The sequence below is a fragment of the Monodelphis domestica genome, chromosome 1 (genome assembly GCF_027887165.1).
Source record: "Monodelphis domestica isolate mMonDom1 chromosome 1, mMonDom1.pri, whole genome shotgun sequence".
Lineage (NCBI taxonomy): Eukaryota > Metazoa > Chordata > Mammalia > Didelphimorphia > Didelphidae > Monodelphis > Monodelphis domestica.
This window is the reverse complement of record NC_077227.1, coordinates 165112102-165137239: the sequence shown is the minus strand read 5'-3', so window position 1 is coordinate 165137239 and position 25138 is coordinate 165112102. Positions and strand designations below refer to the sequence as shown.

At 37.2% G+C, this 25138-nt stretch overlaps 1 protein-coding gene across 1 annotated transcript in view; it reads right to left on the bottom strand.

Moving 5' to 3' along the window:
• THSD4 (thrombospondin type 1 domain containing 4) overlaps positions 1-25138 on the bottom strand; it is a 995684-nt gene that overhangs the window by 84806 nt on the left and 885740 nt on the right. The window contains exons 9-11 of the mRNA XM_007479653.3: positions 6522-6697; positions 3529-3625; positions 2003-2266 (exon numbers count right to left, since the gene is read on the bottom strand). Of these exons, the coding sequence (XP_007479715.2) occupies positions 2003-2266; positions 3529-3625; positions 6522-6697 (537 nt within the window). The remainder of the gene's footprint in view (positions 1-2002; positions 2267-3528; positions 3626-6521; positions 6698-25138) is intronic.

Genomic DNA, 25138 nt, shown 5'->3' with positions numbered 1-25138 from the left:
ACATCCCTAACCAAGGGTCATCTAACCTTCATTCAAAGATAAACAATGAGGGGAAAATCTACGCTTTCTATTTCAAGGCAGCCCATTTTAATTTGGGGCAGGACTAAATTTTTAGGAAGTTTTGACTTAAATTGACTCTAAATCAGGAGCTTTGGAATTCTATTGGTGATATTTTACTAATTCTACCCTTTGAGGACAAGCAGAAGATATCTATTTAGAGCTAGATGTTATCTCAGAGTAACCCTTCATCTGAATACTCTCATTTTATAGGGGAGGAAACTGAGGATCAATTTGATAATCCTTTAAATGTTTGCATAGTTAGCATATGTCCTCTAATCCTTCTCTTTTCAAGTCTAAACATCCCTAGTTTCTTCAGCTAATCCTCAGACATGGTCTGGAGGTCTATCACCATTCTGCTCACTTCCATCTCAACACTCTCCAATTTGCCAATGTCCTTTCTAAATGATAAAGATCTGAACCGAACACAATACTCCAGAGGATAAGGGGAGAGTGTATTCAAAAGAGGAAGCATTTACTTCTTTTGAACCCTCTGCCTGTCTTTATCTAGAACAAATTTTGTACCAGTCAACCATTCCCATTTAGTTGATTGGTGTATTGAAAAGATGGTGGAACTCAGGAGAGTCATGGGTTGGATTTCTACCTCTGATTCTTAATGCGTTAGCTAGATGGCACAGTGGGTAATGTCCTGGGTCTGGACTCATCCTTATGAGTTCAAATCTGACCTCACCCCTCCCTGTGTACCCTGCTTGCCTCAGTTTCCTCATATGTAAAAAGAGATGGAGAAGGAAATGGCAAACCACTCTCCAGTATCTTGCAAAGAAAACCCCAAAAGGGGTTATGAAGAGTTGGGCACAACTGAAGAACAACAACCTGACACAGTAGCTTCATAAGTATTGGCAAGTGAATTAATCACTCTGAATATCAATTTCTTCAGATGTAACATGTTGGAGGTAATATCTCTATGATTTATCTCACAAAGCAGTTGTGAGGCTCAAGTAAGTTAAAAATATATAAAATATTTCAGAAAATTTAAAGTACTATATCTGTCACTATTATTATTATTATTAGAAATTCAAGATCTTCCCCCCCCCACAACTGATGTCCATCCATGTCTCCTCCATTTTCATTTGCACAGTTTTATTTCTGTTAAATTCCATCTCTTTAGATTCAGACTACCACCATAGCTTGCCAAACAATTTGAATCCTAACTCCACTATCCACTATGATAACAACCACTTTTAGCTTTGTGTTGTTTCCAGACTTGATAAACATATTTTCTATTCCTTAAAACATGTTGCTGATAAAAATGTTGAATAGCATGGGGTCAAAGAAAGGTATTTAGAGACTTTTATTGCCAACCAAGTTGGCACTGACCTATGAATGTCTTCTCATTCTGTTCAAGATTCGGTATAGTAGAAAATACATTGGAAAGTAGAGAATAGCTGAGTTCAAAATCTGGCTCTGCTACTTTTCCTGTGTGATCTTGGCAAGTCATTTAACATCTCTGGGCTTCCTTTTTCCTCATCTGTCAAATAAACATATTAGACTAATGACTCTAGATAAAATAAATCTTATGATTCTAATAGAAGATTAGAAAATAGAAGATTCCAATAGAAGCAGTAGTGCTTTGGTCAGAATGTGTGGACCTGGGTGAGTCACTTTCCTCTATCTGCCTCAGTTTCTTCATTTGTAAAGTAGGGCTATGCGGATCAAGATGAGACAACATTTGTAAAGTGGTGAGCATAGTTCCTGGCACTTAGTAGGTGCTCAAGAAATGTTTATACTCCTTTCCTTCCCTAATGAGTTATAAAGGACTTGAAACACTAGCACCCCTGAGGTCCCATGCCATATTTTGACAACTAAAGATTTGGGCAAAGAATCAAAAGGGTTGTTTAATTCACTACTCTTTAAGTATACTCGAGTACACTAACCTAATGCTAGATGTTTTTTAAGATTCTCACAGGCCACATTCATGTCTCACCTTTCCCACAGGTAGCTGAGCACTCTGTTGTCCCAACCTGCTTCCAATTATGGTCTCTAGTTCTCCGTGGTGATTGTAGAACTGGGACCAGGTTGTCTGGTTGGTGGGGTGAGAATCTTTCAGGCTGTCTCACTGGAAAGCTGTGGACTTTGTCTTCAGTAAATATTTCCATCTCCCCACTGGGAAATTTCTTCTCTTCTTGCTTCTCTTCTTCCTCTGGATTCCTTCCATCTGGCACTGCGAGCTGTCCATTGAAAGGTTCTCCTAGGGGAAGACAAAGACAAGAAGAAACCCAGGGAATGAAGGGAACTCTCCAAAATTCTGACAGACTCTTTAAGAATGAGACGCACAACCAGACAGGCTAAGCAGTATCCACAAATACATTTCAGTATTAGCGATTGCTCCATAAAATAGAATGTTGCCAATGTGGAATAATTACAGACATTTTAAATAGGTAGTAACTTCCAGTTGCTATTACAAACTATTTTCAGGCAGTTATTTTGTTTATTTTAGTCCCTTTAATCAGGTACTCTTATCCTAGACCTCTTTTAAGCTTACTTATGCACAAATTTTAAAAAATCAAAACAAGTAAATAGGAAATACTCAGAAGTTTATTTAATGAAGTAGTTTATATGACTTCATAATTTTAAAAAGCTAATTAGATCAGCAAAGTCAAGGAGGAGAAAAGGGTACATACAGCTGTCAGGGCTAGGTAGACCCAGGCAAAATTGAGGTAGATGAAGTTTATTTTAGGGTCTTTCTAACAATTACCTTCTAACACATTTCTCCCATACTTGGGCACACTTGTGTGTTATTCCTTGACTGTCCAAGGAAACCACTGAGATATCTTGCCCAGGCCTACTCTCCTCCACCCTGGGATTTGTCCCTGACATTAAGCAATTCTGAAGAACTCCCCAGGTTTCCAATGGGAAAACCTAAAGGAGACCATAGAATCCTTCCCTTTAAAGTAAAATCTTTTTACTTAGAGGACTTTGGCCCCAGCCTTCTAACAAGATATTGAAACAAATGGTAAGAATAACAGGTCAGTATAATGGACAGGATCATAGGAACTAGCACCATAGATAGCTAGTAAACACTGGGTGTGGTGAGAGGACCCTTGTGTCACCTTTCAAATTACTGTCTGTGTTTTTAGGATATTTTGCCCTGACAACTGGTAAAATTTGGTATTTATTTCAGATTCAACTGTTTGTTTTCATAGGTTAAAACTGGAATTTTCTGAGACTGGGGCAAAATAGATAAGACATTTCAAATTACTAAAATGCAGAGGCAGATGAAGAATAAACATTTCTTCCTTGCAATAGAAAAAAGGAACCTTTTATAAATAAAGTTCAGACACAAGGAGATGATCCTACAGCAAAGCTCTTCAATCTGGAAATATATTAGTATGGATTTTCTCCTCAGTCATTTGAGACTGAAGAAGCAGGAATAAGAACAGAATGAGAATTTATAACCAATACACACACAAATTCCCTGCTGCCAAAAACAACAACAGAAATAGGATTTACCTGGTCTTCTATGAGGTGGTAGCTGTGGGCTAATAGCATTAGTCCCTGAGATAACATACTCATAGTGGACACCTGGGTTGGGCTGCTGGTGTATCATCTAAGAAAACAAAGACAGATGTTATCTTATTCAATACAGCTGCACACTCTTATGAGCATTGTTTACATTTTAGGCTCACAGATGTAGTAGATGGAGAGCTGACCCCTCTGACACAAACTGGGCTAATCAAATCCAAGCACCCTATGTAAGACTGGAGAAGGTCCCAATGTGCACTGGTAGAGAGATTCCTCCTCTGGGAGATCCCTATGCCAATGAAATCACTGGTCTAGTCCTTATCCATAATTATAAGCCTGATGTGGGTGAAGCAGTGATCAGAATTACAAATTAGAGCAATGAAATGTTTTTCCCTTGTATTCTTTAAGTAGAAATACAAAATTTGGTTTCCTGAGAGAAAGAAAAAAATACTGCTAAAACTAAGAAGATAGAGCTGAAAGAGGAAAGATTGAAGAAGGGACAACATGTGTAGGTTTTTTCTGGCTTCCTTCCATCACCACTAGGCTTTCCCTGTCAAAAGAGGTCAAAATGATAGGTGTCACTCAGCAGAAAAATCCATTTAACTGGACACTAGGTGGCGAAAGAGATTCATGTGTGAGAAAGTGAAAACAATAAAGAGTTGGAAGGAACCAAAGCAATTATGTAACAGGATCCTTTCATTTTACAGATAAGGAAACTGAGGTCAAAAGAAGTCAAGTGACTTGGCCAACGGTATGCAAATAGTAAGGAGGAAGACTTGGGACTAGAATCTTGGTGCAACCAGAAATCTGTCAGTTTTATTTGAAAGCAGGCCATTCTGGTATGTAGGGCTAGCTCTAGATTAGAGGAAAATGTAAAGTGGGGAAAGTTCAATTTCTGTGTTGTCTGGCTTCTGCTTTCGTAGCACTTTGCTCATCTAATTTATTATCAGAATAATAATGAAATCCAATATTAAAGAGGGTCATGGGTGGGGATGGGGAATGAATTGCCCAAGATCAATATATATAGATCTGAAAAGGACCTCGGATGTCATGTAGTCCCACCCTCTCAATTTACAGATGAGGAAACTGAGGCCCAGAAAGGTTAAATGCCTAGCTCAGAGTCCCATAGAATGTGTCAGAGGCAGGATCTGAAAGTGCACCCACTTATTCCAAACCCAGTGATCTTCTCACTGTCTCCATGGAATGGGAAAAATGGGTGCAGGAAACAAAGAAAATAGGAGGAAATTAAAACTCAAGTTTGGTTCAGTTGGATAATTTACTTCCTGTAGACCTTTCAGCAACAATATAACTGTAATCTTCCTGAAATAGGAATCTGACAAAGATCTGTACCAGGGCAGGGCAACTGGGGCTTCTTCCCATGCACATTTTTTTCCCTGGGGGAAGGGGGTCTCCTTTACACTGTTACCTCATTTCTCCACTTAGTCCCATGACATTTCCCTTACATCCTAAGGGGGACTGTCTCTGCAACATCATTCTGTCCTTACCCACTTCCACCTCTCACCATACCTGTGTATTTCCCAGATGATCTCCTCCCAAGCCAAGACCCACAGTTCCCCCTCCCCAAGGGGGAGCTTACTGAGCCATAGTCTCAAGGTCTCTATTTTCTCCCTAAAGTTTCATTTCTTTATGAGATGTCTCTCCTAGAAGTCTCCTTTCCCATTGCTCCCACTTCCCAACTAGGTTTGTGCCATAATCGTTACTTACAGCTTAGATTAGGAACCTTCCCTTCCACACAGCCTAATCTATTCTCTTTAATAAAAGAGGGACATCAGGCCCAGGAAGGAGTGACTTGCCCCATGTTCAAAAAGGAAGTGGACAGTTAGAGATGAGATTTGAATTTAAGCTCTCTGACTTCAAATCCTGGACATTTTTCACATTGCCGTGTGCCACTACCTCCACCACAGAGCATCCGCTTTTCTTTTGCCTGGAACATATTTTGCCAATGTGACCCTTTTAATATTTATAGAACTATTGACATCTATTCTACCAGACCACCCAGCATGAATTTTGAACTCATGGGTTTTACATTGAGAAATTTACTCAGATTCAAATTGCTACTCTTGCTTATTAGTCTACAAGAGAATCCTGAAAGTTAAATGTGAGAAGCCTTTCTTTATCATAAAGACGATTTTTAGCCAATGCACTAATTAACAAGGAACTTATGTGTGTTAGTGATAATAGTGGTGATGATGATCCTAATTACATATGTTAAACTTGTATATACTGATCATTGCATAAAGTGTAGAGTCCATGAAGTGTATGACAGTGAAGTATTCTTTGTTTAGGCACTAAAAAAAAGCATCATGATTGTTTTTTTTGCTTTTGCAATCCCTTAGGAAACAGATGCTGGTGATTTTCTTGATTTAATTAAAAAAAATAAGGCATATGGACTTTCCCCCCCTCCTGAGAAAGTCAGTGTTGCGCCTTCACATAAAGAAAATTAAAGCGACATCTCTTGTGAAACAGGGAGCTCCTAATAAACCTCACCTGTAACAAGGAACTTTATTGGTTCATCTGGTGTGCACCGGGGCTTTGATTTCTGCTCTCACTTTAATATGGTATCAAGAAGGCTCAAACCTATAAGGAAGGCTTGCCTTGCCCAGGACATTTGCTTTGGTCTGCCATAAAACTAGAACATGCCAAATTAGCATGAGAAGGAAAGGACTTGGAGGAAATCCAGGTCTCATGAAATAAAAAGTAGGTTTTACCTCTGATTTGGTTCAACAAGTAAAATTGGTTTTACTAGGTCCATAAACTTGGAAGGTAACAAGCATCTGGTACAATTTAGATTTCTTGTGAGCTTGGCAAATTCAGAGATATATGGTCAAAATAATATGGGCAGTTAATGGGCACCTTGGAGGGGCTATGGTTAAACATGAAATCAGATGGTAGCATTTGTCAGTATCATCCTAGGAACAAAGAACATGATAAGAAGAAAAACACAAATGGTACAAACTCACATAGACATCTAGGATTTCATTAGTGGGACCTTCAGCTAAAAAGGATTCTCCTGCGGTGCTAGAGATTTCATTTGGTCTCTTGTAGGTGAACATTGTCCCTCCGCCTTCATATTTACCAGGTCGATCAATTGCCCAGTTTCCATTGATGATGGAACGACCCGATCTACTCCTCAGTGCTGTTAAAGAGATAGAGAGCACACATGTAAGACCAGAGCTCCAGTAAGAAACTGCTGGAATTCTCTTTGACACCCATTGGACACTGACGGCTTTATGAGGAAAGGAGCATAAAAAAGAGATAAAAGGGATAAAGGAGAAGAGAAACAAAAGCAGATACTTCATTTGGATTTCTCATAGGTTTTCAACTTTGTACCTCTAACGGAATGTTTTTCACATAGTAGGTCCTTAATAAGTAATAATAATAACAATAAACATGTCACAATTTGCAGAACTGAACCCATCTCCACAGAAATCTCCTTTATCTCATCCCAGCAATTCATCACCTTGCCCCTAGTCTCTCTCTGAAGATCTCCAATAAATGAGGAACACATCACCTCCTAAGGGAGCACATTCCATTGTTTATTTATTTTTAGATAGCACTTTTTGTTCGGAAGGTTTTACATTAAGAAATAATGTATCTCTTTGAAACTACATAAACACACACATCCATAAGAGTCAAAGCAAGTTTATAGTTCAGGTTCTGTCTGGTATCCCATATTTGGACGAAGACAAATTTGTTTAAATTTTTCAAATATGATGTAACAGATTTGGACTAAAAATAAGAGAACATCAAAGAAAGGAGACTGGCTTCCCTATGAAGACAATATATGACCCCATCTCCCTGAGAGACTTTCACAGTGGAAAGAAAATGGCAATATTCTATTCTTTCTTCTTTGCCACATTATATCCAATTAAATATGGCTAATTCATGTTATATATTTTAATTAGAACATTTCTTTCTGTTTTATTAAAAATACCTCTATACTTATTAATTTTTAAAATTAAGAAGGCCATGTGTTTTTAAGGGCTGAATAATTCCCTAGGCAATTTATCTCATCTACAGACTAAGCATAGAGAGAGAGTTCACATGAGATTGGCTTGAAATAGGCCCTAGACAAGAAATTTACAATAATGCTCAAGGTCAGATTGTATGTGATTCCAAATGACTAAAAGACTATGTTCTTTATTCTCTTAGTGTCCAAGCATTCTTTTATGAAGATGTGTAGAGACCTTTGAATAAATATCAATTCAAAAAGACTGCTTTAGATGTTATACACTATGAGATATGGGGACTTTTTGACTTTGAAAAATGTAATCTTTTGTTTTCATGTCACTTTCATTTACAAGGATATATCTTCCAATCTCCCCTCCCAAGCAAATCATCTCTTATAATAAGGATGAAAAAACAAAAAAGAAAAAAAGAAAAATAATGAAGCAAAATTAAGTGATACCTCAACCAAGTTTAACAGAATTTGCAATATTATAGATAGATGTATTTTGAAATTACATTGTTACAAGCCTGACCCCTCCAAGTGCCTGAACCTACAGACATAAAAGGCAATCATGATGCCTCTGACTTATTCTTTTATCCACACCTCAAAATTTCCACATTGTGAAATGAAGAACCACATTGTGCCTAGACTATATAGCTCCTGGGGGCAGGGGCAAACCAACACAACAGTTTAGTAGCAAGAAAAACTGAAACCACTCTGACAATCCTTCCAAACCAATCTTTAAAAAGCACCTCAAAATGGAAGGGGTTAAAAGCCAACAGCAAGACAGAGTGAGGGGGTTCTCTTGCTGAATACAACTTGAAAAATAGGCAGAGAGTCAATTTTCATGAGATAAGGAGGAACCAAAGTAAAACTGCATGCAAAGGAATGTTGGCCAACCAGCCCCCTACGTACTGTGTCAGATTATGAGCCTTGGCATAGACAAACTTTAGGATCCTGAGACCCTGACTACACCAACAACAGAGCACTCCACATCCCAACCCACCACTTTGAAGTCTGAGGTCCTGAAACCAGCCCACAGTGAAGCCCAGAAGTCCATAGTGGTTGGCCTTTTCAAGCCTTCACTGAAGAGAAGACCTGGCCTCAGGGGAAAATAGCTCACAGTGCTGAGACCTTTCAAGCCATCAGCAGAGGAGAAAGAATCATCAGGTTTCAGAATTCCAGTCCTCAGGGAAAAAAAGGCTAGGAAATTGAGCAAACAGCAAAAGAAAAATCTGACTATAGAAAATTTCTATGGTGACAAAGAATGAAGCACAGACTCAGTAGGGGACAGTGAGATCCAAGCAACCACATGCAAAACTTCAAAGAAAAATGGAAATTGTTCTCAAGCACTGGAAGAACTCAAAGAGGGATTAAAAATCAAATAAGACAGGTTGGAAAAAAGGGGGGAAAGAAATGAAAGTAATAAAAAATAAAATAACAGCTTAAAAAACACAATTGACCAACTAGAAAAAGAGACCCAAAAAAATACAATGAAGAAAAGAGTTCCATAAAAACTAGAATGGACCAAATATAAAATGAGGATCAAACATCATGGAAGAATTTCATTCTTTAAAAATTAGAATTGGGCAAATAGAAGCAAATGACTTCATAAAACATCATGAAACAATAAAAAATGAAAAAATAAAAGAAGAAAATAAGAAATATCTCATTTAAAAATAACAACTAAGCTAGAAAATAAATCCAGGAGAGACAATTTAAGAATTATTGGACTACCTGAAAGTCATGACCAAAAAAAAAAAGTCTAGACATCATATTTCAAGAAATTATCAAAGAAAACTGCTCTGATAGATTTGAACAAGAGGATAAAATAGAAGTTGAAAGAACCCACAGACTACCTCCTGCAATAAATTCCCAAATAACAACTCCCAGAAATGCTATAGCTCCTGGAAGAACTCCTGATCAATCGTGATAGTGCCAGTATTTTGCTAATTAGGCAAGAGGGATCCTCATTTTCTTGAAAAAAGACCTTTGAGATCAAGCACAAAACATTTTTTTAAATTATATTACTCATACATGACGTTCAAAATTACATTGAAATACATTTAAATTGAGATTGTTTTAAATGGTTATAAGTTATATTCAGGCACATAGGGTATCATGGAGACAGAAACAGCTAGGAATACATTATTTCATATGAAAATAGAGTAGAAAGATAGAAGACAGGATCAATATTTAGCAGAAAGAGATTGTATTGACATGATAGAAAGGTCCCAAGGTAATATCTTTCAGGTTGAGCACTCTATGAAGGGAAGCAGTGGGCACTGGTGAGGTAATGGTTTGTCTCATATGATTTACCTACTAAGAACAGCATTTGTGTGCTAACCACAAGCTCCAACCCACTTTTCTGTGCTACCTTTAGTTATCTTGGAATTAGGGGACCTCAGAAAACTAGGGGAAGTGTTGGTAGCAATGGTTGAAGACTGACTGATATAAAATGCAAGTCATCCCCATCTCTCAAAGCGAGGGTGTTGGAGAAAGGGGTGTTGTATCCTCCTCTCCGTTTTAGCTCAGACCCCATTGCATCAGAGTCCTGAATACACTACTTTGAGTCTACTCTGAGATGGTCCCAGTATGCCTTGGTACACAAACAACAGAAAAATGCCATATTCAGTGAAATCACAGATTCTGTTACTTTGTTGTTGGTAATAATGAAGTTCTTACATGGTCAGCCTCAGAAATCCCTTACATCATGGTTAGAAAATGTCTAATTTTAAAATCATTATGGATACTATTAAGAATGTTATGTAAAGGGGGAAGCTGGGTAGCTCAGTGGATTGGGAGCCAAGCCTAGAGATGGAGGTCCTGGGTTCAAATCTGGCCTCAGATGCTTCCTAGCTGTGTGATCCTGGGCAAGTCACTTGACCCCCATTGCCTAGCCCTTACCACTCTTTTGCCTGGGAACCTATATACAATATTGATTCCAAGACCGAAGGTAAAGGTTTAAAAAAAAAGAATGCTATATAAAACCAATGAATATGTTTATGGTACTAGACCTGGAACCAAGATATATGGATTCACTCCTCTTTCTGATATTTATAAGCTGTGAAATCATTGCTAAGATCTCTTAGGCCCTTAGTTTCCTCATTTGTAATATGAAAATAATAGTATTGACATTATCCATCTCATAGATTGCTGTGAGGATCAAAAGGTATTACAAATGGAAATCACTTTGTAAACCTTAGAGCATCCATAAATGCAAATAAAATTTGTTATTTTTATTCCATACAAATGGGATACAATCAATCTAGCAGCCTATTAAAAAAGAAAACACTAGGACACAATACAAAATAAAAATGAAGCAAAAGAATTAATGCAGGAATATTGCTTTTATATACAAACTCTATGACCCATCCCTTGCTTCCACTTGATAGATGTACTATGTTCACTGTCTCTAGAACAGGACTGTACAAAGGGATTCTGTATTGGCGTCAAAAACATATTAGAAGATACATTTGCACAAAGAAATAGAAATTACATGAGTTAAGAGAGGGACACGTTTATCCATTATCCAATTCTATGTATCCTCTGGTTGCTAATTACAGCTAGACAGGTGGACAATATGCAGATTGGTCATGAGCCATGTGACAACTTATTCAGTTAGGCTTTTAAAAAATGTGTACTTCTAACTTTGGTTGAGTATTAAAAAAAAAAGCCAAAAACACATTACCAGCAACATTCTTTATAAAACATAAATCTTGTTTTTTGAGCAGTGAGTCATATGCTTTTTATTATCCTACATTGTGGCAGACAGTTGACCTTTAATTTTTTTCTGATTAAATATATACTATTTGGGTTCCTAATACAATACCTTACATTTGCACAGTTAGTATTTTTGTGTCTCCTTCCACATTTACTACCTCAAGTGTGTTGTGTACTTTAGTACAATAAAAGTCAAGTGGCTATGAATAGACAAATGGCCAAATGTTTCTTAAGGGCTCAGAATGAATTATACTACAGAATTTCAGACCTAGAAAAGACCTTTTATATCTTTTAGTCTAGCCCTGTCTTTGAAAGGCAACAGAGTACAGGATTTAAGGAAAAAATGAATTTGGAGGCCTTCCTGGTTTTACTACTTACCACTTGTGTGACTTTGGGTGTAAGAAGAGAACATGCAATTATTAAGCACCTACTATGTGCTGGACACTATGATCAGCACATTACACATATTTTATCATCTGAGTCTCACAATGACCCTGGGAGGTAGGTGCTATTATCATCCCCATTTTATAGTTGAGGAAACTGAGGCAGGTAGCTATTAAGTGACTTGCCTAGCTACAAAGTATCTGATTCAGAATTAGAACTCAGGTCTCCCTGACCCCAGTCACAGTGTCAGCTGCCTCTTTGAGCCTTAGTTTCTTCACCTATCAAATAGGAACAATACTAAACTATTTATATTACATTTCATTTTTTTTGGATCAAAAGAGAGGCATGCAAAATACTCTATCAATAATAAAATGCCATATAAAAGCCCTCCATTTCAGATGGCAAAACAAAAGGGAAGAAAGATTTTGCTGACTTATCTAAGAACAAAAAGCTAAATACACTTAGATGCATAGATGAACCCAGGACTGTCCTGATTCTGAGTATAATATTTTTCCATCACACATTTCCTTAGTTTTTACGGTAGCTCTTCTGATATCACATAGCAATACCCTGTATTGGTGAAAGGAGTTTGCTCACATTGACAAAATCACAAGCTTGGACCCCTTCACTGCTTAACTCCTCCCTCCACAGATCCCTTAATAAACACTTCACCCTACACACCGAGGTCAAATCTTGTATCTGAAATGTGCTGCCAAATATAGGTGAAACTGGGGAGGGTGTACAATCCAAAATTCTTGAAATACCTTGGAAATGAGAGAGAAGACAGAGGGGAAAGAGAGAGAAAAGAAGAGAAAGAAAGAAGGAGAGGAAAGGAGGGGGACAAGAAGGGAGGGAAACAAAAAAAAAGGAATGAAGGGAAAAAGAAACAGACGGACAGAGGGACAGAGAGAGAGACAGAGAGAAAGAGAGAATTTGGTTGGGGCATAAGCAGAGCAAGCAATAAAAATAGAATGTTTTCCTTTATCAGGAGAAAGATTATGGACTTTTGACCTTCTAGATGTTGTTATTGCAGAATTTCAGTCACATCTGACTATCTGTGACCCCATTTTTTTTTAAGCAAAGATACTGGAGTGATTTGCCATTCTTTCTCCAGTTCGTTTCATGTATGAGGAAGGGAGGCAAACAGGATTAAATGACTTTCCCAGAGTCACACAGATAATAAGTGCCTTGGACCAGGTTGAACTCACGAAGTCTTTTTGACTCCAGGCCCTACACTCAAGTCATGGAACCACCCAGATGCTTTTCAAAAGGCTGCTTTGAGTAGTTTTTTTGTTGTTCAGTAATATTTAATTCTGTGATCTATTTAGGGTTGCCTTGACAAAAATACATTATTTATTCCTCCAGCTCATTTTACATATGAGGAAACTAAGGCAAACAGGATTTTGTGGCATGCCCAGGGTTTCACAAGTAAGAAGGGTCTGAGACCAGATTTGACCTCTAAGGACAGTGCTCTCTCCACTGTACTACCTATCTACCCTTCCTAAGCTTAGCTAGGATAAATGTTCATCCATTGTATTTGCCAAGAAATGCCAACATGTAAAAATAATAGCTTGACCCTATAAAAGTTTTCAGTTCAATTTATAACCTCAAGATGCTCATATCTATATACTTACATGTTTCTGCAATGTGGAAAAGATGATATTTTTTCAGCCTTTGTCCTAACCATCTCTAACTTTTATCCCCAACTTTCCTCCACCTTCATTTTGACAGGCTCCTCTGCTTCTAAAATCTCAGGTTGTGTCTTATCATTGCCTCCTGGTCTTTCTATTGATTTTCCCCCTAATTAACATTACCCCGAAATGATAGATTTTATTTCTCTTGAAACTGATGATCTCTCTCTTCTCCCAGCTTTAGTCTCTAAACTCAGTTTCTAAAAATATAATATATTTAACTTTATTTGACTTATTCATCATTAGATAACTATCTCCACTTAAGTTGAATACCTTTACTTTCTTCCTTCTATCTCACTCTCCCTTCTTGACCAGTTTCAATTTATTGTAGAATAGAAAAGAAAAGAAATAACGAGTTAAAGGTTTTTCCTACAAACCTATCATTTAGGCACTATCTTTGGGTACTATTTACTGCTATGCTCTCAACTATATGTCTTCTCCACTCCTGGATGCCTTCTTTCTTCTTAGAAGTGGCTTTGGGATTTTTCCAGGCTTCTCCATCCTTTAGCCCACCTGCTGACCAAATGGTGGAACTCCTTAATAGTCATAGGAAAAAAAAAAAACCCAAGAGGACAAAGAATGCTTGTTGTCCACACTATCATATGCAGTCAAATGGACAGAGTAGACAACATATCCATTTTATAGATAAAAATCATGGAGGCTTGGAGAGATTATGATATTGTCCCAGCTAATGGCAGCAGATCAACTGGCTCTTCAAACATCCATCTTGAATATGTATATTTCTTTACATCTCCTCACCATGATCCTGCTATAAAAAATTCATATTTGAGTGTTTCAGGGTTTTACAAAATCTGGCATGGGCACACCTGAGATAATAGCAATATCCATCAAAGATGTTATCAAGGACAAACCATGGCTTTATTGGGTATAGTTACTTCTGTTACAGATAAAAGAGTGGTTGCCATAAATTGTGACTGTGAAAATATGGTTTCAAGACTTTGAAATGCCCAAACTGTAAAGATAATTTTTAGTGTCTTGATTTAAATAAAAAATAAGTGATTGCCATGGGAAAAATTCCCAAATATGAAATACCCAAGTCATCTGGGTTTTATGGAGATTTTAATTAATATAAATGAAGGAATTAAGGAAAGGGAAAAAGACAGAATAAGAGGAAATAGTAGGAAATGGCTAGGGCCTAGGCCTTTCTCTTTAAGAGAGAAACTAAGTCAGTCTTTAATCACTCACAACAAGATCTTTCCAAGCAAAACTCTAGTGTTCAGAGACCCTCCAGTTCAGCTCCTGAGCTCAACTAAGTTCAGCCACCGAGAGACTCCAATTCAGTTTCCTAAGCTGAACTAAGTCCAGAGGCCTCTGACCTCCTTTTAAAGAGAATTTTCTCCTATGCCACCTCCCCTAAATTTTCACATCTACCAATCACAGTAGACATTTTCCAAAGGACTGACCATTCTTAATTCACATCTTGTTATCACCTTCTTAATTCACATCTTGTTATCACCTTCTCTGGGTAGACTAAAACTTCTGAGTAATTCACATCTCTTTGCTAAGCTTTCCCTTTTAGTGACTAATTTAACCTTCATTGGTACTTAGCACCCTTTTGTATTAAGTCTAAAAATAGACCTAGCTTAAGGGCTTTTGGCCTTACTATAAGTATGAGTTAAGTACCTTTCCATTGTTCAGTAAGGAGTTTTACAACTTTATCTTCCCCTAAAGTATACCCAAGTATGGGTGGAGTAAGGTTAAGTTCTCACATACATTCCTGACTAAGTACCTCCATTGTTTAAAATGGGGAATAACCTAACCAAATCTTCTAAGGTTAGAGTCTGAGAGATTTTAAGATTCACACTTCCCAAACCCTTCATTGTACTTTATGCCTAAAGTTCAGTGTTAATGATGTTTTGGTCATTTTCAGTCATGGCAAACTCTTCATGACCCCATGTAGGATTTTCCTGGTGAAGATACTGAAGTGGTTTGCTATTTCCTTCTCCAGCTCATTTTACAAAGGAGGAAACTAAGGCAAACAGCCCAGCCCACAGGACTTCCACAAGGAAACATAAATGAAGAAAGAAAGTCACTAAAACACCAGATTCCAGATCTACAGTTCTAACATGAAGAGATCTCTTGGCTCTTGCCTATCTCTGTCTCTCTCCTTTGTGGACAATCAGATTTACATAAAGAAATATAAGGCATGGGGTGGTCTAAAACTCCACCAAGAAGGTTTTGTCTTTCTCTGTTTTTATCTTTTGTCTACAAAAAACCACTGAGGTTAAGAGAAGCTGGTCCTCTTTATAAAAGTAGATAGAATCTTGGGCCTAAGGTCAGTATGACCTGGGTTTGAATCTTGTCTCAGATGCTTAGTGACTATATGACCTTAGACAAGCCATTAAGCCTTTTTTGAGACTCATTTTCTCACTTGTAAAAAGGGGATAATAGCTAGCAAATTATAGGGTTATTGAATGGACTAAATGAGGAAACATGAAATAGCCAAACAAAAAGAGAATGTACCTTTCTTCTTTGTAGAGGTATGGGATTATGGGTGTCAAACTGTGTAAATACTACTAGTTGATGTGTTTCTTAGTTTTACTGGATTGCTTCCCCCACCCCCAATCCCTTAATTTTTATTTTTGGTATGGGGAAGGACGAAGCATATATTTGTAAATGAAGGTGACACAGAACTAAAAACAATCAGTAATTTTTCTTTAAAAAATGTTTGTAGTAGGGAAATTAGATGGCTCAGTGGATAGAGAGCCTAGAGACAGTATGTCATAGGTTCTAATCTACCAAACACTTCTGTGTGACCCTGGGCAAGTCATTTAACCCCATTGACTATCCCTTACCGCTTTTCTCTTGGAACTGATACTTAGAATTGTTTCTAAAATGAAAGTTGAGGGTTTAAAAATTAAAAAATAAAAATGTATGTAATCATTATATCTATATCAGAGTGCTTACTATCTCAGGAAGAAGGATGGAAGGGAGTTACTAATGGAAGGTAGAAAGGGGGGAATTTGGAACTCAAATTAAAAAAAATGAATGTATAAATTATTTTACATGTACTTGGGAAAAATAAATTATTAAAATGTATGTAAATGTTTTGAAAATCTTAAAGATCTAATTAATGTTAGACATTATATTTTGGATTATTGGTAGCTGCTATTGCTTGTATGCTCACAGCTCAACAATCTAGCTACCATGATGGATGGTGGTATCTTGATTTCATAAAACAAGGCACATTCTGCAAACATTTTTCATATTTACTTGTTTGCTATAACTCCTTTTTTTCTGCACAGCTTATATCTTAAAGCTCAGGAAAGCTTTTGAGCCCATAGGACTCCAAGACTTTCCAGGGTCCACACTGGGTTAACCACTCTAGGTTCGGACTACAAACTGGTTTCATTAAATTCTTAGGGATTCAAAACCATTCCAAAGACCTCACAAAATTCTGGTTACTTCTAGTTTTCTCCACCTTAGCCACAGCCTAACTTGATTACATTTCCCAGGGAATCTCTCAATTGTTAGTTCTGGCCTGAGCATGAAAAAGTCTAGAGTCTCTAGGCCAAAATAATAAACCATTGATTATTAATCTGAAATGACCTTAGAGACTATCCAATTCAACCCCCTTATTTGGCAGAGGAGGACACACAAACCTGGGAAGATGAAGCAATTTTTCTAGCATCATATAGGTAATTAATGTCAGAACTATGTCTTTACATTCAGTCCAGTTTTTTTCCCTTAAGCAACATCATTTAATGGATTTAATTTTTGGTTTCCTCTTCTTTCTACTTGTCCTCCTCATCCTTTTTTTCTACCCTTCTTACTATCTTTGGACATTTCACTGCTGGTCACAAATTTACATGAAGGAGGAAGTTCAGAAAAAATGAATAAAAGTTCCTATTTAAATAGGACTTTAAGATTTACATAGTTACATACTTATACCAACCCTAAAAGATAAGTGGTATAAGTTATATTACTTCCATTTTACAGATGAGGAAACAGATTTGGAGAGCTGAAATAGCTTACCCATCTATGGTCCTGTAGCAAACAATTTCTAGTGCTAGGATTCAAATCTAGGTCATGGTTCCAAGACCTATATACCCTTTTTGTTTTGTTTTGTTTGTTTGTTTTTGAGCAAATGGAGCTAAATGATTGCCCAGGGTCACATAGCTAGAGACTATTTTGAATCCAGGTCCTCCAATTCCAGGCCTGCTGCTCTATCCAGTGGACTTCCTAGCTGACCTTGAATTGGGTAGATTTCTCTCTCTCTTTTTAACCTTTACTTTCTGACTTAGAAATAATTTTAAAACAGCAGAGCAAGGGTTAGGCAAAGGAGATAAGTGACATGCCCAGGGTCACAAAGTTGGAAGAGTCTGAGTCATAGTTGATTCCAGGTCCTTCCAACTCCAGGGTTAGCACTTCATCAGTTGAACTACCTGGCTGCCCTTCAAGTCCTGTACTCTTGACACTATACCACCACTGTGAAGCTTCAGGAAATAATGTTGATTAAAAAGATTTCAATTCAACAGACACTGATCAGATGAACCAAAAATCTATTGGCTTACATTAAGTTGATTCAATATGCATTATCTGAATGTAAGTTTTGTGAGGACAGGGAATGTTTCACTTTTTCTTTGTGTCCCCAAGGAATAATATACCATCTAATATATAGTGAGCCCTTAATAAACTCTTATTGGAATAAATGGAACAGACACCTAATATATCTACCAATCCTGTGCTGTGTTGGGGAAAGAAATAAAGTTTAGATGTTACATAATTCCTGGTCTCATGAGTATTGCACTCTACTGTGGAAACAGCATACATCCAGCTACTTATACAACAATAGGTCATAAGCTGTATTTGAGGGGTTGTTAAATTGTAACCAAGGGGTTTAGTCTTTCAGGCAATCTATCTACTGTGAGACCTAGCTTCCCCCACACACACAAGTCTTTTTTTTATTTGAAGATATTTTATTTTCTGAATTACATGTAATAATTTTCAAAGTACATATTCTAAAATTATAATATCCAAATTGTCTCCCTCCCTCCATTCTCTCCCTCCTCTTAGAGATGGTAAGCCATTTGATCTGGATTAAACATGTACTATTATGCAAAATATACTTCCATATTGGCCATTATTATAAAGAATACTCATATAAAACCAAAACCCCCAAATAAAATTATTAATAAAGTGAAGATGGATAGCATTCCTTGACATTCTGTAGAATTCTTCCAGGGGCGAGCTGTGAATCTGAATCTTTCTTGTTCCCAAAATCAATCTACTGTTCACTATGCCCAGCTGACTTTTTTTTTTTTTTTTGGTTACTGAGAGTTCTCTCTTCAAAAAACTAATTAATACCTTAGTTATATGGTGAATAATCAATATTTTAAAAGTCATATTTTTTCCCTTCCTAAATTCTCTCCTCATCCTTGTTGCTTTCATTTTACTTACTGGGGAATATATTAATAAAGAAGTTAAAGATTTGCAACTTTTATTGCTATGTGCATAAAAAATCCATTTCAATTTTTGAATAATTATATCAAAGGTTCCCTTGACTTTGTCTCTCATTTTCCATTAAAATTATTTCCATAAAAATTATTCATTCCAACTTTCTTGTTCTCTCATTTTCATTTCCCTTGTTCACTCAACAAATATTGATTGAGCACATATCATGCTAAGTACTGTGAAGTAGACAAAGACATGTCAGATAAGATCTTCCAAGGAAGAACTATTATAGGTGTGGAGATAAGATATATCCATATGAAAAGGTAAATAGTTATGCAAAGTAGCTAAGACTGTGTAGAATAAGCAATAAAAGTCAAGGATTTCAGTAGGTTTGTAGAGAAGGAAGAAACCTGTGTGGTCTGGAATGGACAGGGAAGCTAGATAAGAATAGGTTTAGAAGTTCCGGTCAAGATGGTGGCTTAGAGAGAGCTAAAGTTCAGATCTTCGGAAACCCCTTCCTTACCGACCTCAAACTGTATGCTCCTAGGACACCGAAATTCAAAATAAACAACAGGATAGATCCAGGGAACCCTCCTCCTGGACCTGGACCTGGATCAAAAGGTACGGCCCCCAAAAGCCAGAACCCAAGATCACTCCAATCTAAGGGATAGGCAGAAGGAAGGTCCCAGGACCCATCCCCCCCAACCCAGAACTCTGAGTCCAAAGCAGCAGTGGGAACCTAAGAGCCAACAAAAGGACCCCAGGACCGGCTATTCTGAAGGCCACACCCTGAAAACAACCTGAGCCAGTTGCGGGGGCACCCAGACAGCAGGGAAACAGAGAGAGACAGAGGGGAGCCTGTAGCCCCTGGCTGGATCCTTCCATCTGAGTCTCATGGAAAGTCCCTGCTTCAGGGCAATACTCAGTCCAACCCAGGGGAAATTAATCCTAACAGGAGCCCTCAAAGCTCCGGGAAGTCTCGGCTCCACCCCCCTCAGAGTGCACGCCTCTCTGGCCCACAAAGGCTCTGAGATACCTCGGGGACAGTGCAAAGCCAGACTCTGAGCGTGGGAGTAAGGCAACGAAGAAGCATCGGGAGGGAACTGAGAGCAGTAACACCCACGAACGGACAATTTCCCTGGGGCTAAAGCCTCTGAACACCAGACAGAGATAAGAAAAGCTAGACCTCCCCACTCAGATAGAGATGGCAAACAGCACAGAAAAGCCTCAACACTGCAAGAAAAACAAGAAGAAGGGGGTGAATTTGGACACATTTTATGGAGCAAAAATACAAAATACAGAGGAGATAGAAGAGGAAACACAAGCAAATGCTCCAAAAACTTCCAAAGGAAACAGAAACTCTCCACAAATCCATGAAGAATTTGAATCTGAAATGATCAAAAAGATGGAAGCCTTCTCGGAGGAAAAGTGGGAAATAATGCAAAAGAAATTCATGCATCTACAAAGCCAGTTTGACCAAACTGAAAAGGAAAACTAGGCTTTAAAAGTCAGAATCAGCCAACTGGAAGAAAATGAGCAAGAATTGATAAAGCAAAGCTAAAAGACCAAGAAATTAGAAGAGAACATAAAATATCTCACCGACAAGGTCATAGACTTGGAAAATAGAGGGAGAAGAGACAATTTAAGAATAATTGGACTACCAGAAAAGCCAGAAATAAACAGCAAACTCGACATCATAATACAAGAGATAATCAAAGAAAATTGCCCAGAGATTCTAGAACAAGGGGGCAATACAGCTACTGAAATAGTTCACAGAACACCCTCTACATTAAATCCCGAAAAGACAACTCCCAGGAATGTAATTGCCAAATTCCAAAGCTTTCAAGCAAAAGAAAAAAATCTTACAAGAAGACAGAAAAAGACAATTTAGATATAAAGGAATGCCAATCAGGGTCACACAAGACATTGCAAGTTCCACTCTGAATGACCATAAGGTATGGAACATGATTTTCAGAAAGGCAAGAGAGCTGGGCCTTAACCAAGAATCAGATACCCATCAAAATTGACTATATACTTCCAAGGGAAAGTATGGGCATTCAAGAAAATAGAAGATTTCCAAGTTTTTGCAAAGAAAAGACCAGAGCTCTGTGGAAAGTTTGATATCAAAAAACAAAGAGCATGGAATACCTGAAAAATTAAATATGAAGGAAAGGGAAAAGGAGAAAAATGTTATCTTTTTCTTTTATTCAAACTCTCTTCTATAAGGACTATATATCAATCTATGTATATTAATATGTGGGGAAAATGTAATGTGTAAATAGGGGGAAAAGAAAGGCCAAATAGAATAATCTTTCTCACACAAAGATTCACATGGGAAGGGGAGGGGAAGAAAACTCCTATAAGAAGGAGAGGAAGAGAGTTTTTACTTAAACCTTACTCTCAGGGAAATCAACTCTGAGAGGGAAGAATGTCCAGATCCATTGGGATCTTGAATTCTATCTTACCCAACAAGGGTAGGGAGAAGGGAAAACCAAGGTGGGTAGGGGGGGGAGGGAACATAAAAAAGGGAGGGAAGAAGAGGGGGTAGGGGAGTAAATAAAAAGGGAGGGGCTAGAAAGGGAAATATATCAAGGGAGGGGACAAGGGGGACTGATTTAAAATAAATCACTGGATTAAAAAGTTAGAGCTGAAGAAGAAAGGTTAGAATTTAGGGAAGGATATCAAAATGCCAGGGAGTCCACAAGTGACAATCATAACTTTGAACATGAATGGGATGAACTCACCCATAAAACGTAGATGAATAGCAGAATGGATTAGAATCCAAAACCCTACCATATGTTGTCTTCAAGAAACACACATGAGGTGGGTAGACACCCAAAAGGTCAGAATTAAAGGATGGAGTAAGACTTTTTGGGCCTCAGCTGACAGAAAGAAGGCAAGAGTTGCAATCATGATATCTGATAAAGCCAAAGCAAAAATAGAACTGATTGAAAGGGATAGGGAAGGTAATTATATTTTGTTAAAAGGGACTTTAGATAATGAGGAAATATCACTAATCAACATTTATGCACCAAATAATATAGCACCCAAATTTCTAATGGAGAAACTAGGAGAATTGAAGGAAGAAATAGACAGTAAAACCATATTAGTGGGAGACTTAAACCAACCATTATCAAATTTAGATAAATCAAATAAAAAAATAAATAAGAGGTAAAAGAAGTGAATGAAATCTTAGAAAAATTAGAATTAATAGACATATGGAGAAAAATAAATAGGGACAAAAAGGAATACACCTTTTTCTCAGAACCACATGGCACATTCACAAAGATTGACTATACACTAGGTCACAGAAACATGGCATACAAATGCAGAAAAGCAGAAATAATAAATGCAGCCTTTTCAGATCACAAGGAAATAAAAATAATGATCAGTAATGGTACATGGAAAACCAAATCAAAAACTAATTGGAAACTAAACAATATGATACTCCAAATTCGTTTTGTTAGAGAAGAAATCATAGAAACAATGAATAATTTCATCGAGGAAAATGACAATGGCGAGACATCCTTTCAAACCTTTTGGGATGCAGCCAAAACGGTAATCAGAGGTAAATTCATATGCTTGAGTGCATATATTAACAAACTAGGGAGAGCAGAGATCAATCAATTGGAAATGCAAATAAAAAACTCGAAAGAGATCAAATTAAAAAACCCCAGCAGAAAACCAAAATAGAAATCCTAAAAATTAAGGGAGAAATTAATAAAATCGAAAGTGATAGAACTATTGATTTAATAAATAAGAGAAGAACCTGGTACTTTGAAAAAACAAAGAAAATGCACAAAGTACTGGTCAATCTAATTAAAAAAGGAAAGAAGAAAAGCAAATTAACAGCATCAAAGATGAAAAGGGGGACATCACCTCCAATGAAGAGGAAATTAAGGCAATCATTAAAAATTACTTTGCCCAATTATATGACAATAAATACACCAATTTAGGTGATATGGATGAATATATACACAAATACAAACTGCCTAGACTAACAGAAGAAGAAATAGAATTCTTAAATAATCCCATATCAGAAAATGAAATCCAACAGGCCATCAAAGAACTCCCTAAGAAAAAATCCCCAGGGCCTGACGGATTCACAAGTGAATTCTATCAAACATTCAGAGAACAGTTAATCCCAATACTATACAAACTATTTGACATAATAAGCAAAGAGGGAGTTCCACCAAACTCCTTTTATGACACAAACATGGTAGTGATTCCAAAGCCAGGCAGGCCAAAAACAGAGAAAGAAAATTATAGACCAATCTCCCTAATGAATATAGATGCAAAAATCTTAAATAGGATACTAGCAAAAAGACTCCAGCAAGTGATCAGATCATCCACCATGATCAAGTAGGATTTATACCAGGGATGCAGGGCTGGTTCAATATTAGGAAAACCATCTACATAATTGACCACATCAACAAGCAAACCAACAAGAACCACATGATTATCTCAATAGATGCAGAAAAAGGCTTTGATAAAATACAACATCCATTCCTATTAAAAACACTAGAAAGCATAGGAATAGAAGGTTCGTTCCTAAAAATAATAAACAGTATATATCTAAAACCATCAGCTAATAGCATTTGCAATGGGGATAAACTAGATGCATTCCCAATAAGATCAGGAGTGAAACAAGGATGCCCATTATCACCTCTACTATTTGACATTGTACTAGAAACACTAGCAGTAGCAATTAGAGAAGAAAAAGAAATTGAAAGCATCAAAATAGGCAAAGAGGAGACCAAATTATCGTTCTTTGCAGATGACATGATGGTCTACATAAAGAATCCTAGAGATTCAACCAAAAAGCTAATTGAAATAATCAACAACTTTAGCAAAGTTGCAGGATACAAAATAAACCTGCATAAGTCATCAGCATTTCTATATATCTCCAACACAGCTGAGCAGCAAAAACTAGAAAGAGAAATCCCATTCAAAATCACCTTAGACAAAATAAAATACCTAGGAATCTATCTCCCGAGACAAACACAGGAACTATATGAACACAACTACAAAACACTCTCCACACAACTAAAACTAGAATTGAGCAATTGGAAAAACATTAACTGCCCATGGATAGGATGAGCCAATATAATAAAAATGACCATCCTTCCCAAACTTATTTATCTATTTAATGCCATACCCATTGAACTCCCAAAAAATTTCTTTACTGATTTAGAACAAACCATAACAAAGTTTATTTGGAATAACAAAGGTTCAAGGATAACCAGGGAAATAATGAAAAAAAAAACACAAATGATGGGGGCCTTGCAGTCCCAGACCTCAAACTATATTACAAAGCAGCAGTCATCAAAACAATTTGGTACTGGCTAAGAGACAGAAAGGAGGATCAATGGAATAGACTGGGGGCAAGAGACCTCAGCAAGAAAGTATAGGATAAACCCAAAGATCCCAGCTTTTGGGACAAAAATCCAATATTCAATAAAAATTGCTGGGAAAATTGGAAGACAGTGTGAGAGAGATTAGGAATTGATCAACACCTCACACCCTACACCAAGATAAATTCAAAATGGGTGAATGACTTAAACATAAAGAAGGAAACCATAAGTAAATTGGGTAAACACTGAATAGTATACATGTCAGACCTTTGGGAGGGGGAAGACTTTAAAACCAAGCAAGACTTAGAAAGAGTCACAAAATGCAAAATAAATAATTTTGACTACATCAAATTAAAAAGCTTTTGTACAAACAAAACCAATGTAACTAAAATCAGAAGGGAAACAACAAATTGGGAAACAATCTTCATAGAAACCTCTGACAAAGGTTTAATTACTCAAATTTATAAAGAGCTAAATCAATTGTACAAAAAATCAAGCCATTCCCCAATTGATAAATGGGCAAGGTACATGGATAGGCAGTTTTCAGATAAAGAAATCAAATCTATTAATAAGCACATGAAGAAGTGTTCTAAATCTCTTATAATCAGAGAGATGCAAATCAAAACAACTCTGAGGTATCACCTCACACCTAGCAGATTGGCTAACATGATAGCAAAGGAAAGTAATGAATTCTGGAGGGGATATGGCAAAGTAGGGACATTAATTCATTGCTGGTGGAGTTGTGAACTGATCCAACCATTCTGAAGGGCAATTTGGAACTATGCCCAAAGGGCGATAAAAGAATGTCTACCCTTTGATCCATCCATAACACTGCTGAGTCTGTACCCCAAAGAAATAATGGGGGAAAAAGACTTGTACAAGAATATTCATAGCTGCGCTCTTTGTGGTGGCCCAAAATTGGAAAATGAGGGGATGCCCATCAATTGGGGAATGGCTGAACAAATTGTGGTATATGTTGGTGATGGAATACTATTGTGCAAAAAGGAATATTAAAGTGGAGGAATTCCATGGAGACTGGAACGACCTCCAGGAAGTGATGC